We start from the raw sequence: 25,944 nt of genomic DNA on the forward strand, positions 1-25,944 counted from the left end.
CCTCAAGCATTTTCATGAATACTATTCGATATGCAGTATCAATTGCATCTGCACTGTGGCATAATGCCCATGATAGCAATCTCTACAACGCGTGTACTGTTTTATCAATTGTGCATTTTTGTATCAGCTTGTATAGTATTTTATTTTACCCTTTGCCCATCAGTCATAAAAAGAAGATTGGCTTTACTACGTTTTTAGTTGATTTTTAACAGCCGAAATGAATTCAATTAAATTTCTACTTTCGATTATATACAACATTGTACTAGGAACACTTTTTTTTATTCAAACTTAGGGACGGCTTCAAAACTAAACTCTCGTATGCCCGCCGGTTCCGCCCGGTTGAAAAAACAATGGATTGCGGCTCGACCGCCATCAACCGGCGGTCGAGTTTAGAAACCGACCCTTACTTATCATATTGCTGTGGTAGAATTTGTACCCCGTGTAACATTATTTTGTAAGAAATTTTGATGTGGTCTGGCTAAACCAAGACGTGTAGAGAAGAATTTAATCAAAATTCGTCACCCTCAATAGTAATTGCAATAACTGAATGCACAATGCTGCGCCGGTATAATCACGAACATTTGGAAATAAAATAATTTCTCTCAGGATATCGCAAGCAAATAATGTCTATATACACCCGCACACAAAGAGATACGGGAGACACCGCACGGGGCCAATAGTCGGCAGTTGTAACATGAATTTGAGGCCAATACGCGTATCAACTGTGCAGGGTGTCAATGTCGTTACCTCCTCAGTTATCTTCAATTTATATTTCTTGGTATCAAAAAGCTTACACTTTTTAAACAGCAAAACACTGCTGACTTGAGTATTCTTATTAGTATATTGCCGTGATACTAGATTGAGTGCTGTAACACTTTTATTCATTTTCCTTTCTAGGTAATTTGATTTACATCTCGGAGTCTTTTCTATTTTTCACATAATTTGTCCTTGAGGAAGAATTGAAGTCTACTTGATGTTCAGCACATGGAAATGACACACCGTTTATGATTCATGTTAAAGCTACATTACAGCTTGTACAAGAGAATTACATACCAATGTTCATGGTTTGGGAATTTTACAATGTGTAAAACAACGTCTTATTAAGCTGATAATGACACATGCGCTGTAACAAATATGCTGTAAATTCATGTAAATTTCCTGCAGCAGAGTTGCAGGAATTGTTCTGTAAAAATGCTGTGTATAAATACCTAATTTTTAGTAAGAATATGGAATTATTCATAATATTCTCATTTACGCAGTTATACAGCAGATTTTACGGATATTTGCTCTGCAGCAAGAATTTTCCATAAAATGACATAACATTGTTTAAACAAGTAAAGCTGGTAGATCATTACTACAGGTGGGAAATCTTTTCTTGTTTCTGTTTCTGGTTTCGGAGATGACTAATGAACCAACGCACTTCTAATCGGTTTGTTTGTTTGTTTGTTTGTTTGTTTGTCTGTGTGTTTAATGGCCTCTCGGCGTAGATACACACTTGGGTTCGGATGGAACAATTAGGCTCAAGTAAAACGCGGAATCAAGGCTAAAAAGCTATTTAAGGTATAGTAGGTCACTCCTTACAAATCTAGTGAACATTTATTGTTATCCTCTCGAGCAAGTGAGCAAAAAGTTCATAAATCATATCTCAACTTCCGCATACTTAACTACCAAAACTTTCACTTCGTAGACGCAGTTTTCCTTTAACTTTGTGCATCATAAACTCTGCTAAGCCTGAAGTATCACCTGGGAGAATACAACGCAAATTCCAATCCATCAACGTCAATGCTAATCAGATTTCAGCACCTGTCCTCTCCGATTCTAATTCATGACAAATATACCTTTTTTTGCAAGCACATGATCAATATTTTTTATCTGTGACATTTGATGATTCTTGCTATTTTTGGTTAACCATCTATACTATAAAAGGCGATTTATTGTACTTTGTGTGACTGAGATGAGCACTGGTAACTCCTTTTATACAATACTGACAAAGTAAGGAAAGACACATAATGATTCAAATGGTATTGAAGTGTACCCAAACCTACTATCCTCTTTCTCTCTTCATATGATATTTTATAATTCATAGAACTATCGTTGCCCTTCACCTCTTCACCTGACCCTTTCCATATTCAGTCCAAGAGAGTGACAAATGTGGAACATGAACATTGCATAATTATAATCATAGGACAATGGCTGGGACCAGTCAGTCATGTTTGAGCCTGAATTGGCAAGGTAGCCAGGGTATGAGCATTCGCCGTATAATGCTTTGATGTAACATGATTAACTATCATAGCAATAGGTTATAATAATTTTTAAATATATCGCCCTGCACTACACGCAGATTGCACTCATCACCTGTGTATGTCTGCAATCATAGATTGAATGCAATACCTCTCTTTTCAAAAAGTTACGTTTGATCAGCATGATATGGATATAATTACGATCCTTGTGTTTTTATCCATGTTCTTTGACATTTATGGTCATCAACGTACAAGTGCAAAGTGGACTTCACTGCGATATATTCAAAAATTGTTTTAACCTATTGATAAGATAGTTAATCCTGTTACATCCTCACTTCTACGGCGAATACATATAGTACGTACATGAGCCATATCCGTTACTATGGTAGATAACCTTCCAGTTTGTTTACTCTTAGGAGGCATAGCCAAACAATTTGGTTAAGTCTTAGGAAAAGCGTCTTTCACTTCCAACACAAAATCAATTCATTTTAGGACAACCCATCAGGCTCATTGAAAATCTCAGTCCAGTAGATAGTACTCTTTTTATTGCTGATAAAATTGACAATAAGCTGCCATTAAGTTTCAAATTGCTTGTAAGATACAATTTTCATACTGCCTCGAATTAGATATCTTGTCAGCCTTTTGTCACACCAGCGTCCAGATTGGAATACCTCAATGCATTCGGCTCAATTGAGCATGTATGGAATGTTATCCGGTGTGACTATGATTGCGTCATCGCTATATACAGCCAAGATGATTGACAGTGGATATCGTCATACTCGCAGCCTCGATTTATTTGATCCTTTTTAAAAACAGCCAGAAACGTATTAAACCGTGACCATGTTATGTCACGGCGAATGTCATCATTGAATCTCACATCCACGTTTTCTTCGGCGTTCTCCATTTTCATCAACATCATCATCAACATCATCATCGTCTCTGTGCCCGTTTCTCAATGCGTTAGCGCTAACCTGCATCAAATCACTTTTTAGGCTAGGGCGTCTAGCATTCGGAGATATCACACCGCATGCATCACTATTACGCCTTCGTAGTGATAAACCACGTGTTGATTGTACGGGGGAAGAAGAGGCACTAATTTTCCGATGCTGCGAGGGTGTCATTTCACTTGGAAGTCGCGCATTTTCAAACAAAGCTTGGAAAAGCATGTCAACGTTTAGGTGGTCACGTGCTGATGCTTCTAAGCAGGTACAACGACGAGCTGATCCTATTGAACGACGCACATCTTCTAATTTGACCTCACGTTCTTCAACTTTGTCACTTTTATTACCTGCTATAACCATTGGTACTGCTTTTGGTCCCTTATTACTTCGCTTGATATCAATAATATGTTGTCTTAGTCTTAGAACTTCTTGAAATGATTCTCTGCTGTCCACACCATACACCAGTAGAAACACATCACCTGTAACAACAAAAAATACAATATAATTCTTTTAGTATTCAGTATTTACACTCTCTTGAAACTAAATATAACACTAAACTTTAATTTACTCTTAATGGCATTCTAAAAAGACGAAAAACAGTGTTAACTTCGTCAAATAGGGAGCTTTACAGTGTTATCACACGCAGGTAAATGCAACTTTCTGTGTGCTTTAATAGTGCAAGGTATCGTTACAACTTGATCCGACATTCAATGCATATCGGAAGTAAATGTAATTTGTCAGTACACACTAATCCCTCATTTCATTGCTTTAAGGAAAAGGAAAACACATTTAAGATAGATTAGCTTTATGGGGCTTTGTCTATTGCTGTTACTATAGTTATATTTTTCAGTAAATGCCACATACACATTTGCATTTTTGGATTCAACTGGTTTTCCAAAATCCTGATATAGTTGAGTCAGTGGACATTTTTTGAAAAGAATCAAAATCAAATCCTTCAAAAATCGGCGGCTGATGAGTTTTCAAGACCACCTTTTTGGGCGGTCGATCAGCTCCCTATACCCACCTTACCCGACCATATCCCTATACCTCATGTGCGGAACAGGCTGTGACACACTTCTAAAAAAGTTGAGTTAACCCCCCCCGCCGTTGAGACTAGAATTAAATATGTTCAATGAATTTGGTCTTAAGTAATAATAATTTGCAACTTTAATCATTGCTTTTTACCTTAGAAAGTCGTGTAATATATGGTCACCTGTAAGTTTTAAATACTTTTCCGCTTAAGGTTATAAGCAATACTAAATTAAGCTTAGGTTTTCTGGTACAGAATTCGGTTACAGTCTTAAATTAGATTAAACGGTCCATATATCGCATTCCAAGAGTTTCAACGGCGTCCACTTCATCACTGTCTTCATTCACCAATGGTATTTAAAGGTCTCATTTCCATTGATCGATTATTAATCGACCCGGAATATAGAAATAATTTGATTTGTCTCAACATTCACGCTTCTCATAGATAACCGAGTCCATTTATTAGCTTGGGGAACCGACTCGGATATGTTGCAATAAAACTTTGCATTCTTGTGTCTATAATTAATTTCAAAAATGATTGTCAAATGGTCTAAATTATATTCCTTTTGTCACGCTGCTATTTTCAAAATTTAAATTTTAAAAGATTACAAGTAAAATGTCTAGCATCGTTTCAGTGGCTCTTCAGATCTGAGGCAAACAAAAGAAATCTAACCAAGATTTACGCATTAGTGGCATTCAGTATAATAACATTACCTCGGTGGCCTTTAAATTGTGACACTTGAGTCTACCTGTTCTAGTACACTCCAAACACTCGATTGGTGGTATAAATAATAGTGGTATGCTCCGTCGCAAAAATGGGGTCGTCTAGAATACTTGAGTATCTAGGGATTACTCAAACCTAATAGATGGCCTCATTGACCTATTTTACAAGATGTGTTTTAAATAATTCAGTGAGAGTCTGTTCTGTTAAGTATATAGTGTTATGTGTTTCGGAAAGGGGATATTGACAGAATTGGGTAATTTATAGCTTCTAATTTTAAAAATCAGTAATACATATAAAGATAGTTTATTATTATTCATTCATGGAATTAAAGGTTAATGGCCCGATTTAAATATATGAAGTGTTCTACTTGATTGAATGACCTTACCACAAATCCCCATCTGTGAAGTTTTAGGCCGTACCGGTGTTTCAATTCATTTTGGTAAGAGAGCTAAAAATGTAATTTTCTAACCCCATAGGAACACTGTTGTCGACCAAAGAGGTGCACATTTTCATTCATATCATCCAAACTAAATATCTTTGAACCCTGAAAATCTTTCTTTTGATACCAACATTTATACCACTTCCGGTAAATATTGAGTTCTGGGGATGTGGCTATTAGCGACGTTGTTTCTGACCTGATTCATTGCAATACATACGTTCCACAATAAAATTTGACTTGATCGTACAATATAGAAAATTAGCAACAAAGTTAACAACAACGAAAACAGTACCAGATCAGGTATTGTGCCACGTACTCGTATACACCGTCTCCTTTGAATTTAAAATGTTATTTTTGTTTTTATCTTTACTTCGGTCAACACTTTTCATTTAACTTACTTGTATCAACGATATAACTAAAAAATATTTTCACGGCTATAACCATTGGTACTCACTTTCAATTCTTTACTTAAAACTTATAAAGTACATTATGATCCTTCCTTTAATTCAGATAACACCTTTCCTTTAACTCTATCTCACTTGTAGAGAATGTGTGAAACTACTCGGTCATTGTGCTGTACGGTGACTGGAACACTTCATAGGTACATATCGAATGACTCCGGGTATACAGAATAAGTAACTAGATTGTTGGGGTACATCGTGGACTATTTCCATACGGGACATACCCTACTCCGTCAGACAGAAGTGCCGAGACCGGTAGGTTTTGAAATGTAATCCGTTAACAATACCTACAAGTTGTCCCTCTCCCCTCCTTCCCTTCCCGCTTCCAATGCTCTCTCCCCTCTGTTTCTCGTTCTCCCTTACCCTTACCCCCTCCCCCCACACACACACACACACCCTCTTTCCCACATCTCTCCTCTCTCTCCTCTGATCTCTCTCTCTCTCTCTCTCTCTCTCTCTCTCTCTCTCTCTCTCTCTCTCTCTCTCTCTCTCTCTCTCCAATAAATAAATTGAATAAAAGTTAGTTTAAACCAGCTTTCTATGATATTGATCTTCCGTCATGCGAAATGCACATAAATAGAGCTGTGTATAATAGTGTTTATATCACTGAAGTCATAATCTGTCAAGTGCCTATTGTAATGTCTGTGGAAATATTTTGACAGCTATGGCACGATTTAGGGTCAAAAGTTAAGCAGTATACAGACTTTTTATTGTACGTACAATATTGTATGTACAATATGTACGTTATTTAATCTATTGCCATTCTATTTCCAGTAATGTTTATGTTCTAACGAATGTTTGATGACGTAAAATCGATAATATAATATCTGCTAGATATTGTATGCAACATATTATCGATTTTTCGTCATCAAACATTCGTTAGAACTTAAACATTACTGGAAATAGAATGGCAATAGATTAAATAACGTACATATTGTACATACAATATTGTACGTACAATACTGGAGTCTGAAGCGCGCTTTACAGGTAAGGATTTGGCTCCTTACCTGGTTTCCTTACCATCAATGAACAAAAATGATTTTGTCAGGTAAGGAAAAGAGGTAAGGATTTATTTTCTTACCTGGAACAAAAATGATTTTGTCAGGTAAGGAAAAGAGGTAAGGATTTATTTCCTTACCTCGATATTTTTTGGGCAGGTAAGGATTTTTCCTTACCTCGAATAAAAATTGATTTTGTCAGGTAAGAATTTTTTTCCTTACCTCGCACATAAAATGATTTTGTCAGGTAAGGAAAGTAGGCGCACATAAAATGATAAGACAAATATAGGTATACCATCTGAGTAAATCCGTAATCTTAGTTCAATTTCACAAGTAGAAAAATGATTTACGAAATCTGGCTTCTTATTCTCTCTGTATCCGTTTCATGAATGTAAATAAAAACAAATAAAAAAGCAATATGCTGTATCATCAAAGTTGAATGATACTAGTAATACATGTTGTCTCAAAAACGTAATATAAAAAATGTTGATACTTTTTCTTACATTTTAAAACTGATTTCACACCAAACATATATCAGTGGTACAAAGGAGTGGCAAATTTATTAGAATTTTACAGAATGTGAGAGATGTGTAATTTTATTGGAGGTCTAAATTCTATTTGGTCCAGAGTCCATACGTTAAGAGCACAATATTGTCAAACATGGACTGTTTAGAAGACCATTTCTTCAATAAACTTTGTGCTGAAAATTTCAAGAGGGCAAAAAGGATAATTATTTTCTAATCTAAGGAATATGCGACGTATGCTTGTTTTCAGAGGATGATCATTTCAAGAAAATAGTATACTAATATTATTATAACGTGAGATGGCCAACCCTAGCTAAGTAAAGATGGTTCATCGAAGTTATTCGTTACCAATTGCTCGTCGTTTTTGGCATAATATTGCACTTTAAGTAGAACCCATATTACAGCATCCTGGTATATTGAAAACTACTACAACCAGTTTTATTTACGAGGGGGTATCCAAAAGTGTTTGAAATCACACAGAAGTGAAGGAGCTATATCAATGACATTTTGTCAGTGTAATCACTAATCCCTATGTACATTATGGTCCAAAAATGGTCTCATAAGTATGTTTACGTTCTTTACAGGTGGCGCTAGATGGGCAGTAGGCTCCATGTTCTTCCACATCAAACTTTTTATCCTGTACATATGCTGTTCAAGTGGAGCATGTTGTGCGCTTGTATGCTTGCAAATCAACCAATGTGCGTCAATACTCTTTTGAGGTTTTGCACAGTACCGGAAGAAGAAGAAGAAGAAGAAGACGAATCGGCAAGGGTCAAATACAAAATGTAATCCAAACACATCCTGATATGCTAGCGCATTATATAATTCATTCATTCATTGGTTTATCTCCATGTATAAAATATACAACAACATAAAAAACATATCAATTACAATAAAGTACAAAAGAAACACAAAATATATATATGGCGGAAAAGGCAGGAAGGCTAATAAGGCCTGAGAATTGTATTTCCCTGACGAAATAAACCTAAAACAACGAGGCTAACAGGCAAATTGCGGTGCTCAATTGTATAACACTGAAAGCTGTGTCAACTTTATTCTTATCTGTCAAATTCTTCAATAAACCTTGTACTGAAAATTCAAGATTTGCATGCCAACTAAGGAATATGCGACGTATGTTTGTTTTCAGAGGATGACCACTTCAAGATATATTACTAGTTATAACATAAGATGTGCAACCCTGGATAAGCCTCGCTTGCACTTTTATTAGAACCCATTATTACAGCAAGATAGCTTGGTCTATTGAAGACTACTACATATATCCGACTTATTTACTTTGTTTGTGTGTTTACTTTCTTGCATTTAATAGGTTGACAAATTAGTATACATGAATGTTATTAAAATGTAGCACGAATGATGGTGTTTGGATCCGCAATGGCTACCCACTTCACCCACAATATTTATAAATTCCAAATAGGCTGTTAAAATTTAAAGGCCCATTCAGTGATTTGCTCATCCGGACGATCAGCCGTAAAATCATCAAAATTCAGATTTTGGTACCTTTGTAATTGGCATAGATGTGCTAACATAGCCTGCTAGTGGTTCGGTCGAAAGCCGTGTATTTTAAACAAAATAAAGCATTTACATGAATCTGGACTTTTGATACTGACAGTACAAAAGTCCGACTCGAGATCGAAAGAAGCTCACTCTCCACGCCACCATACCAACACGCGTTGCGTATTGTTTCTACTACTTATTACATCAGTAGCTACTATTTTAAACAAAATACACAATTTTAACTGTTTTTCATATTTGAATTGACCGTTAGTTTGCCTCGGTGACGTTTAATTGCTTATTTTGTTTTCTACTACAAAAATTAAGCGTCTGTTTTAAATCAATTTAGACTCTACTTCCCCGTGTTAGAAACACTGGACTAGGAAGTTTTTCCAGTCGATTGGTGGCGCACTGTACGAAAATCTCGATTTTCTCGAGTCGATCTGAGTTGAAGTAGAAAACCTTTCTAAAACTTCTGTTTTTTGACTAATTTGTCGATGTATTCAGGGGAAAAGTGGTTTAATGAAATTCTGTAGACTTATTCTTTATTTCTAAGCAACTCTGACAAATTTCCATTTTTTTTAATGTTCCTGTGAAATCACTGAAAGGGCCTTTAACTTGAAGTAATTGGTGTAAACAACATTTCAAGCAATAGAGCTAGCCTCTTTTCGTATACGTCATTGAATTTCAGTAAGGTAAATCAAGTTATCTTTACCCGATTGTAGTCACTGGTGCCCGATCATACAGTATTTGATACACCAACGAGGGAAGTGAACCATAAAGTAGTGATATGACACTGGGTAAAGCATATAACAGATAACTGCAAGTTCAGTCCTTAAATAAGCACACTCAATTTGCACGATGCCTCGTTGAATAGGTATCTTCAGATATTGAGGGCACTTCTGTCAAACTATCCATCAAATGGTCATGTTTGCCTTGCGGACTGAATTGGGTATACGTTTCTGAAACGGAAGACAATTACGTGAACACTAAAGCAATTTTCCCGTTTCCTCTCATTGGTGCGTGTCAACATCCTCCGTATTATGTCTCGCCATTGTATGTCAAGCTTGTCAACGTATTTATAAAGCAGACCCACTTCATTTTGAACATCCAAATTTCTTTAGCTTCCGGTATATTATATATAGCAACAATGTATAAAACTTTGATGAAGTGAGGTTGACAGTGAATATGCATGATGTATGTTTTGAAACCGGGGGCTGAAATCGTTGCACATACAATAAACACATCATTTATTTTAACAAATTTGTGACTAAAGTATTATACTTATAAAAGATGACCCATTAGCAAAAAAAAGTTGGAGCCTGTATGCCTTATCATACACTCTCACTCTCACGGTGAAACTTACAATTATAATCATGTCCTTCAAAATGAACCAAAATTACACACATGAATACTTCAATACTCTACTCTACACGTACTCACATTCAGTAACCAAACAGTTGCACAACTGACACAACACCAAAATGCCCTCATTTCATAGCCCATTTGATGTGTGTGTAAAGCAATATTGTAATAGCAATGTGGACTTTCCTGTCTCTGTCTCACAAAAATAACACTCGTACCCAACGAACATAAATACACCCGGACATAGGCGAACACGGACACATTCACCCCGTGCGCCCCAACACCATCTCACGATTACCTTCATTTGTTTTGACTTCTTCACGTGCTCTTAACTTTAAAAAGTGCTTTACGCGCTGCCGAAATTTCCACGCTGTTACATGTGATACAGCAAGTGGTTCAATGCCAGTGTATTTTTAGTGATGTCAGTAAGGTAGCCGTTTGGATATTGACATGTCATTGTATTAAAGTAATCCTGAAGGAGTCTATCGGTACGGACATTTATATATACGTATAATGGGAAGCGAGCGTACATTTGTTTTACACTACTGCTATTTTCCTCAATTTTCTGATAATTCATTATCCTGATAGCGCCTTTAACCACGTAAAGGTTTTTTTAAATGTAATTTTATTCGCCTGATATTGGATTTCTCAATCATCACCAATGCTTAGAAATATACGGTATTTTGTATTTTGCGGATATTAACGTTTGAAGGATAGACAAAAATCAGATTTTCCTCTTTAAGTATCTCAGCAGCACTCAATAACAGCAGTACGTAATTATTGTTAAGAAGTTCAAAGATGCTCATTTATCTATACGATTAAATTCCCAATATTCAACTTACTATATAAAATAAGTCTGATTTAATAAGCATATTGGACCAACTACCTTATCACTATACATAATTACGACCAAGATTAAATCCGATTTAAAAAAAAAATATTTTAAGAGGAGCATTACCGCGAAAGCATTTAAATTGTATCCCCTTCTTAAATGCCATGTATATAATAAAAGAACATTATATTTTAATATTACCAAACAGTGAACATTTTCAGACGTGTAGTTCAGTATTGTGACATATTGCTGGTGGTTGTTCAATTTATTTAAATCCATGAATCCATTTAATCCTAGCTGCTACTGGCTTTCTCTTACAATTAAAATAGTTAATAGATATATTTGTATTGTACATTTACAACATATATTTAGCTTATTGATCGTTAAGAAGCAATTTAATGTTTAATGAAGTATGTAAACGTATCGATCGTTTAGAAGTTCATTTAAAAATCATTAACATATCAAATTATGTATTAACGCAATCTACGATCGTTCAACAATGCATCTTAAATGTAGCTAAGTCATTAGATATCTTATTATGTTATGTTAGCTGATTTAACAAGTTGCATGATTTAGCACGAATTAATTCGTTAAGATGATAATACAATTAAGTTACTTACAAAATAATATTGAGCGTCAGAAACGTTTCGATTGAAGCTACACGCTGATGAATGCAAAGATCAAATACTTTTTTGTTAAGCATTGTAAGTGACATTTTTTTTTAAATTAGTGGTACTTACCTTAAGTGATTTTACTGCATTGAAAATTGTTTTAAATCATATGACATCCTGTCAACAGGCATCGAAACAATTTGCTGTCAGATTTTTAATCAACATAATCAAAGCAAATGATAAAAGTAAAAATCACGTATCAAGTATTTGCGGACGATCGACAAATCAAAGCACAATTTACATATGCTAAGGCACGAGGACCAAATATCATTAGAAATTGGTCATTACGTTCAGAAATGATTGTTGAAGGTTAAATGTCAACGAATTTCAGTGAAGTTTTACAATTTAAAATGTCTACCTATTAACACATTTAGCGTAAACAAATATACATGTCCACACACTTAACGCGGACTGACAAGGGATTTCTTCAGTGATCTTTATCCCCTGATGTGGACATTTGATTGAATGACAAGATTAACCGTGCTTTCTTAGAGGAATTACAGGCTCAATTGCCCATGGTGCTCAAGATATCATGGCACCTGACAGATTCTGAAAACTTATATTTTTGTTACACTACTAAAAAAAACCATTTAGAAATCAAATATTAGCATGCATTCAAGTTTAAACATTGAAATCAACTTGGGTTGAAATAACCTGTTTCGTTAATAATATTATTAAACATTGAAATCAACTTGGGTTGAAATAACATGTTTCGTTAATAATATTATTAATACCTTGAGCATAGAAACTATGTTTAAGAATAATTGTACGTTTACATATTTATTAATATTCATTCAAAAAGATAGAAGACATTATGTATTCCTTGTATTGGATGACCTCCTTTCACAGGTTCTTATTTCTACAGCGATAATTTCTCTGCAATTCGACCAATTAGAAATCGTCAAATTGGTTACTCTTTTTCATCATCATCAGTCGGCTGCGGAGCAGGCGACTACAAGCTTTCTTCAACTAATGCGATCTTGGGCAAGCGAAACAATTTTGTTTGGCTGCAGCATCCCTTCAGTATCTCCCAGGTGGTGCTGGACATACTGTAAGTACAGTGACCGCGGCCGTCCCGGTTTCCTCTTCCCATGTGGTGGAATATAAAGCGCATATGTTTCCACAGGCTCGTCATCTTCAAGACGCAGTATATGGCCGAGAAATTTGAGTTGACGAATCTTGACTCTGGCAACCAGTGGAGTGGTGTCGGTCAGGTTGTAGATGGTTTCATTTGGAATCCGATCCACACGCTTGATGTTTAACATGACTCTGTAGCAAGATGTTGCAAATGCATTGATCTTGTTTTCGATGTCCTTGGTAATTACCCATGACTCGCACCCGTACAGAAAGACAGTAACACACGTTGTCTGAAACAGCTTGATTTTTGTTTCGATTGGCAGGGACGGGCTTCTCCAAAGGCGTTCCAGTTTCCAGAAAGCTGCCCAGGCTAGTGCCTTTCTTCTTTTTAGGTCTCCAACACTAGAGCCCATCTTGAAACCCAAATACTTGAAGTCTGTAACATGGTTGATGGTACTACCATAGACTTCAAGTGCTGGTTGGGCGTTACAGTTTGCAGTCATATATTCTGTCTTAGGTGCGCTGATGACAAGGCCTAGATCTGCTGCTGCTGCAGTTGCAGTCCTAGTAAGCTGTGACTGGGCCCGGTCTATGGAAGATTCCAGCAGGGCAATATCATCAGCAAAATCCAGGTCATTCAGCATCTTGGCAGGATACCTGCTTGACCGACGTGGGTAGGTAACAATTCCAGCGTCAATTCCAGAAGTTGATTTCATCAGAAGGTAGTCTACCAGGATAATGAACAGGAATGGTGCCAACACATCACCCTGAAACACTCCAGTTGTTACTTGGAAAGGCTCTGAGATACTGCCATCTACCATAACGGCACTATTGGAGTCCATGTAGAGCACCTGAATGGCATTGACCACAACCTTTGGTATTCCATAATGCCGAAGCACTGAAAACATGACGGACCTGTTGATGGAGTCGAAGGCTTTTTTGAAGTCCACAAAAGTGACTGTTAAGGGAAGTTGGTACTCCTTGAAGCCTTCCATGATCCTCTTCAAAATGTGTATTTGCTGAGCACAGCTGCGACCCGATCTAAAGCCAGCCAGCCTGGTTGCTTCTCAGTAAAGGATCAATGTGGGGTCGGATCCTGTTCAGAAGGATCTTGTTGTACACTTTTGCGGCAATGGACATAAGCGAAATACCACGGTAGTTTGTCATGAGAGAGAGGTCACCTTTCTTTGGTAGAGGAATGATTACATTCGTAACCCATTGACGTGGCGGTGTCAGCGTTGAGAATACTTCCATACAGAATTCGAGAATCATATCAATCTTTTTACTCTAACAAAATATGCTTGGTTGATTGAAATTGATCAATATATCATTTATTTATCATATTTTATTTGCATTTATGATCAAATCAAAGCTATCCAAATGAATTAAAAACACGTGAACAGGTGATTTACTTTAACTTTGGTATAGTATCGCAGCTTTCATCGTTAGTTCATCGTTAGATAAACAATGTCTTAAGGTCGCCATCAGCATGATCAGTCAATATCTTTCAGGCAATCTACTCACATAGAGCGGCATCAGTATGAATATAGAGATAATTGCTTATGCCCGATGAAGCAGCATGCCGGTATAGAAATTGTTGTAGCTATTCAACGGGTTCTGTAAAGCTTTTATGATATTTAAATGTCGGAATTCAAATATGCGGTATGAAAAAAAAACCCATAAAACATTAAAAGAGGATCTACGAAATAGTAATATAATCAGCTCAACAGGGGTTGTGATTCACAAGACATTGTGCCAAGATAGACCTTTTCCTATGCCCGCTCCTATACTACTCTATGTGTTATCTACAAATGACATATTCCGAGTAAAACATACAGCAAGTTCAATCTCAAAAATATTAGGGTATTTTTTATAGCACTTTAAAGAAAAGGCACGGACTGAACAAAAGGAAGTTTTAAAAAATGCCGACAAAAATAAGAACAAAATGGTGTAGGGGTGTCTATAACACACCTTTCAAATCAGCACATGATTGGTGAGCTGTGAGATCAATTTTATCTTGTGATACTTCCAAAAAGGTTCTAGGAGCTGTTCTCAACTATATCCGGTCCAACAGGTTGTCAAAAGCGTAAGACTCGGGATTGGAGTCAACTGTCCAAACGGTCGTTGATATCGAAGTAAGATGCTACTACTTATAAAGGTCGTGACTGAAAATGCGTGGTAAATTAATGTTGATATCACAGGCGAAAAATACAAGGAAACGGAAAGGAACAGCAATGACCTGTCTGTATATTTTGGTAATCACATGGATTATTGGGTGAGTTGGGAAACGGTTATAACTGTATTTTGTTTAAACATTGAAATCAACTTGGGTTGAAATAACCTGTTTCGTTAATAATATTATTAAACATTGAAATCAACTTGGGTTGAAATAACATGTTTCGTTAATAATATTATTAATACCTTGAGCATAGAAACTATGTTTAAGAATAATTGTACGTTTACATATTTATTAATATTCATTCAAAAAGATAGAAGACATTATGTATTCCTTGTATTGGATGACCTCCTTTCACAGGTTCTTATTTCTACAGCGATAATTTCTCTGCAATTCGACCAATTAGAAATCGTCAAATTGGTTACTCTTTTTCATCATCATCAGTCGGCTGCGGAGCAGGCGACTACAAGCTTTCTTCAACTAATGCGATCTTGGGCAAGCGAAACAATTTTGTTTGGCTGCAGCATCCCTTCAGTATCTCCCAGGTGGTGCTGGACATACTGTAAGTACAGTGACCGCGGCCGTCCCGGTTTCCTCTTCCCATGTGGTGGAATATAAAGCGCATATGTTTCCACAGGCTCGTCATCTTCAAGACGCAGTATATGGCCGAGAAATTTGAGTTGACGAATCTTGACTCTGGCAACCAGTGGAGTGGTGTCGGTCAGGTTGTAGATGGTTTCATTTGGAATCCGATCCACACGCTTGATGTTTAACATGACTCTGTAGCAAGATGTTGCAAATGCATTGATCTTGTTTTCGATGTCCTTGGTAATTACCCATGACTCGCACCCGTACAGAAAGACAGTAACACACGTTGTCTGAAACAGCTTGATTTTTGTTTCGATTGGCAGGGACGGGCTTCTCCAAAGGCGTTCCAGTTTCCAGAACGCTGCCCAGGCTAGTGCCTTTCTTCTTTTTAGGTCTCCAACACTAGAGCCCATCTTGAAACCCAAATACTTGAAGTCTGTAACATGGTTGATGGTACTACCATAGACTTCAAGTGCTGGTTGGGCGTTACAGTTTGCAGTCATATATTCTGTCTTAGGTGCGCTGATGACAAGGCCTAGATCTGCTGCTGCAGTTGCAGTCCTAGTAAGCTGTGACTGGGCCCGGTCTATGGAAGATTCCAGCAGGGCAATATCATCAGCAAAATCCAGGTCATTCAGCATCTTGGCAGGATACCTGCTTGACCGACGTGGGTAGGTAACAATTCCAGCGTCAATTCCAGAAGTTGATTTCATCAGAAGGTAGTCTACCAGGATAATGAACAGGAATGGTGCCAACACATCACCCTGAAACACTCCAGTTGTTACTTGGAAAGGCTCTGAGATACTGCCATCTACCATAACGGCACTATTGGAGTCCATGTAGAGCACCTGAATGGCATTGACCACAACCTTTGGTATTCCATAATGCCGAAGCACTGAAAACATGACGGACCTGTTGATGGAGTCGAAGGCTTTTTTGAAGTCCACAAAAGTGACTGTTAAGGGAAGTTGGTACTCCTTGAAGCCTTCCATGATCCTCTTCAAAATGTGTATTTGCTGAGCACAGCTGCGACCCGATCTAAAGCCAGCCTGGTTGCTTCTCAGTAAAGGATCAATGTGGGGTCGGATCCTGTTCAGAAGGATCTTGTTGTACACTTTTGCGGCAATGGACATAAGCGAAATACCACGGTAGTTTGTCATGAGAGAGAGGTCACCTTTCTTTGGTAGAGGAATGATTACATTCGTAACCCATTGACGTGGCGGTGTCAGCGTTGAGAATACTTCCATACAGAATTCGAGAATCATATCAATCTTTTTACTCTAACAAAATATGCTTGGTTGATTGAAATTGATCAATATATCATTTATTTATCATATTTTATTTGCATTTATGATCAAATCAAAGCTATCCAAATGAATTAAAAACACGTGAACAGGTGATTTACTTTAACTTTGGTATAGTATCGCAGCTTTCATCGTTAGTTCATCGTTAGATAAACAATGTCTTAAGGTCGCCATCAGCATGATCAGTCAATATCTTTCAGGCAATCTACTCACATAGAGCGGCATCAGTATGAATATAGAGATAATTGCTTATGCCCGATGAAGCAGCATGCCGGTATAGAAATTGTTGTAGCTATTCAACGGGTTCTGTAAAGCTTTTATGATATTTAAATGTCGGAATTCAAATATGCGGTATGAAAAAAAACCCCATAAAACATTAAAAGAGGATCTACGAAATAGTAATATAATCAGCTCAACAGGGGTTGTGATTCACAAGACATTGTGCCAAGATAGACCTTTTCCTATGCCCGCTCCTATACTACTCTATGTGTTATCTACAAATGACATATTCCGAGTAAAACATACAGCAAGTTCAATCTCAAAAATATTAGGGTATTTTTTTATAGCACTTTAAAGAAAAGGCACGGACTGAACAAAAGGAAATTTTAAAAAATGCCCACAAAAATAAGAACAAACGGGTGTAGGGTTGTCTATAACACACCTTTCAAATCAACACATGATTGGTGAGCTGTGAGATCAATTTTATCTTGTGATACTTCCAAAAAGGTTCTAGGAGCTGTTCTCAACTATATCCGGTCCAACAGGTTGTCAAAAGCGTAAGACTCGGGATTGAGTCAACTGTCCAAACGGTCGTTGATATCGAAGTAAGATGCTACTACTTATAAAGGTCGTGACTGAAAATGCGTGGTAAATTAATGTTGATATCACAGGCGAAAAATACAAGGAAACGGAAAGGAACAGCAATGACCTGTCTGTATAATTTGGTAATCACATGGATTATTGGGTGAGTTGGGAAACGGTTATAACTGTATTTTGTGATATTTAAATTCGGGGTCTCCATACACTTCATGAAATAGATACGTTTTTATATATGTGTGTTTAGTCTGATACGGAAAATCATTACAACATGTACAAGCCGAGTTAATAAATAGTATGATGTTGTTCTAACCTATTCCTGGCGTTCGTGTCTTAGTGAATAATCAATGGAATATGGACCGTTTCATCTGTTTCAATATTTTTAGTATTGCTAAATTTAAATACCAGTAAAATCATACTGTTTTCCTGACGCAAGGTATGATTATATATCGCTTTATTTTGGCCAATGTTAAACAGAGATGTGTGTATGTATTTTCATCGATACGTGTCGTCCAAGGTTGCTCCAAGCGTACTACACTCACACAAACAATGTTGAATGGATAAGAAATAATATCAAATGATGATCGAAAAATACTTGGTATTATAACCTTATTTAATATAATACGAAAACGTTTTAATCCTCTACCATCATTCGTTGTTGAAATTCTACTGTCATTTCCTTTTTGAATTTATTATCAGCCTAAGCCATGGAGACCTAAATGAAAACAAACCTGTGCAAGCAGAGAGGCAATGAGGTTAACAGGCAGGTCGTAATGAAACATCAGGTAACTGGGTTAGAAGGAAGCATGCAAAGTATATTTGATACGCTCCCAACTATAAAAAATGATGCAATTTACATTTGTTTTCTTTGATTACAAGTGCAACAAACGTTCATTAAAGGTAATGTTTGTTGTATTGTTTGCACATAAATTAATGGTTCATTTATAACACATGGTGTTTTCTACCTCACGTTGCGGCCCATCACGAAAACATTGTCATTCCCGGTTAATATTTCACTAGATTTTCCTGCGTTTTGTATTCTAGAAGAAAAAATTTGTGTCACAGTAGCCAATGGAATAGTATGCGACTTCCAGTTGGGTTGGTAACCACCTACTACCACACATGTGTGTTCTAAAAGTGTTGCCTGAACCGCAGTAGCGTAGCCAGCAAGTGGGCAAGGGAAGACTGCCCCGAAGGGGGTTCACTCCCATTGTGGCCTGTACACCATCCGCGATAATGAAAATTTGATGTTAGGAATGAAATCTCTGTTTTGGGTGTCGTTTTAGCCAAGGGTTAAATCCTTGTTAAGGGTGCTTTTCAAAAGTTGATTATCGGGGATGGTGTACAGGCCACAATGGGAGTGACCCCGCCCCCCCCCCCGACAAAATATAATGTCTTAAAGGTGGGTGGCCCATTTGGAACACATTCTAACTCGCTATGAAGCCCATTACCCAAACAATGTTTATTCCCGGTTAAGATTTGATTACATTTTCCCTGTGGTTTGTATTCTTAAGGCAAAAGTGTGCGTCACTGTGGGCAATAGAATAGTATGCGACTTTCAGCTGGTAAAAACCCACTACCATATGTTCTTATTCATACCGCCTAAACCGTAACATAACTCACGCCTCAAATTTCAGGCAAAAAAATGCTTTTATCTGATTGATGTATATTTTCAGGTAGGCGATGATACTATTCATTCGGTCAAATACCTTTAATTAGGTTATCGTAGTAAAATGCACGTATTATTCTAGGGTTTAATGACCAAATAACCGTGTTTACTTTACAAACATTGCCATATTTTACTTTACGGTTCTAAGGTGCTACACATTTACCCTGGGGTCGTTAATTAAGCAGTCCATGTCAAGAAGAATAACATACCTTCAGGCTAATCTCTTTCAATATAAATGATTTTATTTTCCCCTGCAATTTAATTGATGGAAAGGCAACGCAAAAATGACAGCTACCTGTAAATGGTTTACTTGAGTCTTGAAAAATTGACTTATTAAAAGTGTTTCCGCTTGCAATATTATGCCATTGATTTGTTCTGCGTTTACTCGCGTCCTTGGACGACTGCATCGATTTGGTATCACATGACATCACGTATGGCATTCCGACCTTCGAGAGGTTTTCTAGCTACAAAGATATAATAAATGCAATATACGATAATTTAAACGTCAAAACTTTCGACCTGCGTTTGACGAAGAAAATTTTACAACATGTGTTGGGTTATTACCTAACTTTGTCATCTTGCAAAAGTGTGTGCACCAAACACACGCACAAGGGGCACCTTCAGTAGGAAATGATTCACTTGCATCGTAGTTGTATGTATCTGGTCTGCCTATGTATCTATAATACTGAGTCCCTAGCACACACCACGTCAATAAGACTTAGTTATGTCCGCGCTATTCAATTAACGACAAATTGGAAATTTATGAACATGATCGTTTGTAGCACAAATAGATGCAGAGTCAAATCGATCTGATAGAACTGTTTTTTTGTCATAACAATGAATAGCAATTTAATTAATTTTTTGCAAATGATCATCATTTGGAAAAAGTGTTTACTTCTCTTTTCATCTTAAGACTACACACTTTTAGCACCTGGTATTTTGAGCGACCATGTTTGTCTTTTAATTATTGATTTTTTAGAAATAATTTGTCGGTGATTAGATACATGAGATAACCTTGAGTTTTGCTATTGGTGTAAATTGATACATTTATATTTAATTGCAAAATGCTAATGGCTCAACAATCATTGATTCTCGTAATCTAATATTCTAAGAGACCACTGAACCAAAACTATAACTCGAAACTATGGTCATACAAAATTAAAATTCATTGAATTTTAAAACAATAGAACAGCAGTTCCGATAAATTCTTTTAATGGCCTACATTGGGAAATTTAGGACATGCTGATAATTTGTTAGCATATTTGTCACTATATGTGTCAAGTATAGAAAACGTTATAATGAACATTGATTGACTAATTTAACGAACTAGTGGCATGTCACCTAGAATCCATTTCCTAACCAAATATATTGTACTTTCATTCAAATGAATATACGTTTAGCCATATCATAGTCCGGCTGTCAGTAGGTTTTTTTTCTGCCATCGCTAGGATGTTTCGTTTCCATTGTGACCAAGCTCAATGTCCATTAAATCGTACAGACCTGATCTTTTTTGTTATGTTACCATGGTTACCCATGAAAGCAAACATCATACAGAATACAAACTATTATTTTTCTGCATTGATTTTCTATGATGAACAACTTGGTAACGTTATCAGGTTTTGACCACTGTAGAGGTCGAATCCTGACCTTTGACCTTTCCACTTATAAATCCCGAAGAGTATGTCATAGATAGGTAAAACTATACTTTCCTGGACCGTTATGACGAGCGGAATACTTTGGTTAACTTTTAATAACATTTGAGCATTTTGAATTTTGACCTCCGTATAAACTTTGACCCTCCATATCTCCAAATGCTCAATGCTGACAGAGATCCAGTAAATTTATGTTTGAAATTTGTGGTCTTGAAAAGCAAAATCCACCAAAAACAAACTATGGACACCAAAACAAGCTTCTGTGTAAAAGTTACGTTTGGCAGCTGGACTAATATGTCTAAGATATGGGTAGTAAAGGGTGTTTTTTTCACAAAACGTTACTTTAACTTATGATTATTTTTTCAAAAGGTGAGAGCAATTTTAAGCCCACAATGTAGTTCTCTTTTACTATATTCACGTTTGAGTTTTTTTAACCCACAGAAAAGAAATAGTTGGAAGCAATATACTGTCCCCTACACAAAAAATATAGCAATAAATCATACGAGGTTTACCAATATGAAATACAAATCCTTCTCATACATCAGAGTGGTGATTATTTAACGTCGTAAAACAGGTTGTATACTGAGAGTTGACATTTAAAAACGTAACTTAATAAAATACATCATCCATTTCAGTGAGCATTATAAATCATAAACATAGGAGCAGTGGGAGCTTTTAGAAGTATAGAATCTGGTCAGGAAAAGATATTCAGAGTAAAGCATCACGGCTCTGTGGAAACTGGGTCAATATTTGATGACTTTTGGAATAAAAAATGAAAATCATGGAGCCATCGGTATACATTTGTAATGATGTTCCTTTGCCGATTCAACTTCCGATTTACTATTCAGGAATATGTTCTTATTGTTGGGGATAAGGGAATTAGCATTAGACTTTGTGGCGGCTAATTTTGAAAACCGAGTAAAAAATGCAGTTGCGCAAAGTCAACAATAATGAAAGCAACATGAAAATCACATGTTTGACCACTTTCTTTACAGTAATTGACAGTCTTAGTCTTCCACGTGACCACCAGGGCATGGCCACCATTCCTCTATACGCAGATATCAGCTCTCCTCAACATGGCATTCACACCACGTCTTATGAGAGGTCGGTGCTGCTTGAATGTCAACTTGTGCAATTATGTGTCTGTGGAGTTTATCGCGATCTGCAGGAGGACTTGTGAACACATTTTGATTTCAGATAGCCTCAGGGGCAATTCCACTTGGTGCTTTAAAGCAATCACAAGTTTGCCAAACAATTCTGCAGGACGTTCTGTACTGTAAACAAAGTTATGAAAATGTGATTTTATGAACATTTTAATTGACTTCGCGCAACTGGATTTTTTACGGCTCACAAAAATAGTCAATGAGTCCTTGTTATTGGTCACACATAAGTAAGTTTACGGTTGTGGGAGTATAGGATGTTGATTCAGCTATCAACTAAAGCATTTTGGCCAAATACATCATACTCTTTAGTGACGTTTTTCCGCTGCATACTTTATTATGATACACCCTGTATAATACCAAGTAACTATACGCCAATGGTCGCTCAGTTGTATAAAATACCATTGTGACACGCAAGTTCAATAAACTGTACAGGTGTCCACGATCTTTAATAAAGTGTTCTTAGTAATTATAAGCAGGATTTGTATCCCTATCTTAATGTCACTATTTAATATTTTTAGTAACATTGTTGTACTGTTTTGCGGCGTGCATATACCGTTCGTGTTTCAAAATTATTTCAAATAATGTCCAGCACATTTTGGAGATATTATATTCATGAATTAAAAGGAAGACCAGATGATTATCGTGAAGTAGGCTTAATGGTAAAAGAGAATCGTTTAATCTATTCAAAGAGTTAACGTGATTGTTAGAGTAAAGAGCTATCTACATATTTTCATAACACGAACATTTAATCTGGCACAATCTTAATCAAATGCACATAATTCTAATGTAGTTATTACAAATATATCTTTTGTATAATACTCACCTTAATTTCTTTTTTGTTATGAAAACTTTCAAGGCTTCAATTTAAAGCATCATGTCGAATTAAGGGGGTACTACACCCCTCGATAAATTTGTGTCTATTTTTGCATTTTTCCTCAAAAACTAATAACACAGTGGTAACAAAGGTTATGTATATTATAGGGGCAAGGAATCCAATTACTACACTGGAATTTTAGTGACCCAAGACAAGCGGTTTGTTATTTATGATCAGAAATAAGGTACTGCTAGTATGTACCTCGTTTCCTATCATATACACTGAATCGCTTTTCTTGAGTCACTGAAATTTCAGTGTAGTAATTGGATACCTTGCCCCAATAATATACATAACTTTTGTTACCAGTGTAATTATTTTTTGAGAAAAATGCAAAAATAGTCACAAATTAACTACATGGGTGTATTAACCCCTTAATGTTTCATATCAAAGTTCATATTATTACTTAATTTGAATATACTTCTTGTTGCGACAAAATATTTCCCGTGATGGAACGGGGGATTAATTGCCCCCTCAGTCAACAGCCGTCTTTAACTTGTAGTTTACATCATAGATGATTCGGGTTTCACCTCCTAGGTCCCCCTGCTGGTCCCCCGCATTTACGGAATTATATTGCGCAACATATACCGTGCAATTAAATTCGCCAGGTTAGTATTTTCATATTAAATTTGATTACCCGGTTGTTTTATCTGACGATGTAAACCACATCAAAATTAATCACCGTAGTATAACTAAAAAGCTTCTTCGCTTACGAAATTAATTTTGGTAGTATGCGTATGCCATTATTGTTGATTAAGGCTGTATGAAGGATGACTCTCTTGAAAGCAAGGTTAAGACTAATTTGGAATAGTCACGCTATTATGCTATGTATAATTTTGATACTGGAGTTTGCTTTCGGTCTTTTAAAAACTACTATTATACGTAAATATTTAGGGATACTTGTGATGCAATATGGCAAACAGGGCGCGGCATTATTATTATTGTTATTATTATTACTACTTGCATTGCACAAAATAAGTTGTAAAAATATAGAATACATTATTTAATGTTACATACATTACATTAGAAGCAATTTTGATACAAACAAAAGAAAAATTACCCGTAGAACTCAAGAAAGCCTTTAAGCTTTATTCAATGAGTTCCTTGACTTTCCAAAATATACTTATAATGGAAGCAGCTAAATATGGGTCATAGGGCAACAGAGCGACAACAAAACGGCAATAAACAATATAGTGAGAAGTAGGTGAGAAAAGGAAACACCAAAAATACACCAGCTGAAGGACCTCATTTGAAATAGCTGTTGGAGAGATGTTTACGAATTGCATTTTTAAAACTTGGCAAACTTCTATTGCATTTGACGAGGAAACAGTATGTACATAACTGACCACCAAATCGTATCACACGCGCCTTATCCCTTCAAATCAATTCATCTTGTGCATACTTCAAATGTTATTATGTTGCCTCTTTGAATATCAACTAAGCATCACAACGCTTTATAATGCACAATTAAACGTGAGAATTTAATGACTAGCGTAGTCTAGCCAATTTCGTAAAGTAGAACAAGTGTTTATGGGTTGGAGCTTGCAAACACTAGCATTATTCCGCAGAGAAATGACTTCAGCTGAGTGCATGCTTCAGTCGCGCTTGCCAATTAGCTGCATGGTATATCTTAGAGAGACAGAATGATGCACAATTCCGCTTCTTTGTTAAAAACAATTGTCCAGCGTTTGAGTTGAATGTGCGCGCAAATTTCAAAGAGGCACGCCAAGTCCAGCGTTGGTGTAAATGTTTATCGAAGTTCGGCGCAGCAAATGGGAATATTGGTTTGGGGCGGATATAGAAAAGGTTATATAGTTTTGAGTGTAAGTGGGTGTAGCTTGCACCCTCTCTATCAATGACCCCTATTTTTAAAGTCCAAAGGTGTCTAATGATGGATTTGTCAGGTTTCAAAAATTAAAGGTGATACGCGTCACAGTGTCATCGCCCCGATATCTTCATGGCAGAAATCGCCATGGTAGATTGAATCCACCGCCACGCATGGCCATTATACATATCGACCTGTTTAATAGTTTTGAGTCGCATAGGCTGAAGGACATCTGACTAAGGCTACTGACAATAGCCCCGATTAGCTCGGTGACTAACCTCGCTGTGTGTCAGTCAAGCAAGCATGGTATGCCATAGGTCATATTCTTTTAGACAACCTTCACGATTGGCCTATACACTGCGCTATATCATTCGGCACATATAAATCAGAATTATTGCAGAATTATTGTCAGTTTTTGACTCAAGACGCAAGCTACTGTCTCAAAGCGCAAGCTAACGACTATCATATCTGTTCAAAATATATATTCATGTGCAAATAACCACATCTGGTTTCGAAATCATTTACGGGAGATATTCATCATTTTCTACACCGGTATCCAAAGATTTTCTTCTCATATCAAACTCGTGCATAGCAAATTCACGTGTATCGATCCCGGGTATTTATTTTAGTATCTCTGCTGTACCAAGTAATTATTAGCCAGGCGATGTCGGTGTGCGCATAAGGGTGTTCTGTTTTGTTTTGTTTTGTTTTGTTTTGTTTTGTTTTGTTTTGTTTTGGTTTGTTTTGTTTTGTTTTGTCTTGTTTTGTTTTGTTTTTTACCACACAGAGGTCAAACATGAAAAAAAAAATAATTTCAACGGAAATGGTATCAAATGGTTCGCCATGTAATATCAGGTATTGTTATCACCATCTAAGATGTATCGTTACTTTAGAAACATCACATAATAGGTCATGACCAACAACTTTTGTTGCCTGATTTTATCAGTAACAAAGCATTCTAGACAGCGCAAATTATTCCTTATTTGACTTAAATTTACATGGCAAAGAATAACTTTTTTTATTTGAGACCAGTTTCGTTAACATCAGCTGTTGTATTTTTAATTTTT

The 25,944-nt window shown here is 36.5% G+C and overlaps 1 protein-coding gene across 1 annotated transcript in view; it reads right to left on the bottom strand.

Moving 5' to 3' along the window:
• Positions 1–822: 822 nt before the first annotated feature.
• The window catches only part of LOC140163482 (GTP-binding protein Rhes-like), a 42,497-nt gene continuing 17,375 nt past the window's right edge, over positions 823–25,944 (bottom strand). The window contains exon 2 of the mRNA XM_072186797.1: positions 823–3,688. Within this exon, the coding sequence (XP_072042898.1) occupies positions 3,104–3,688 (585 nt within the window). The 3' untranslated portion in view covers positions 823–3,103. The remainder of the gene's footprint in view (positions 3,689–25,944) is intronic.

The sequence above is a fragment of the Amphiura filiformis genome, chromosome 11 (assembly GCF_039555335.1).
Source record: "Amphiura filiformis chromosome 11, Afil_fr2py, whole genome shotgun sequence".
In the NCBI taxonomy this organism is placed as follows: domain Eukaryota; kingdom Metazoa; phylum Echinodermata; class Ophiuroidea; order Amphilepidida; family Amphiuridae; genus Amphiura; species Amphiura filiformis.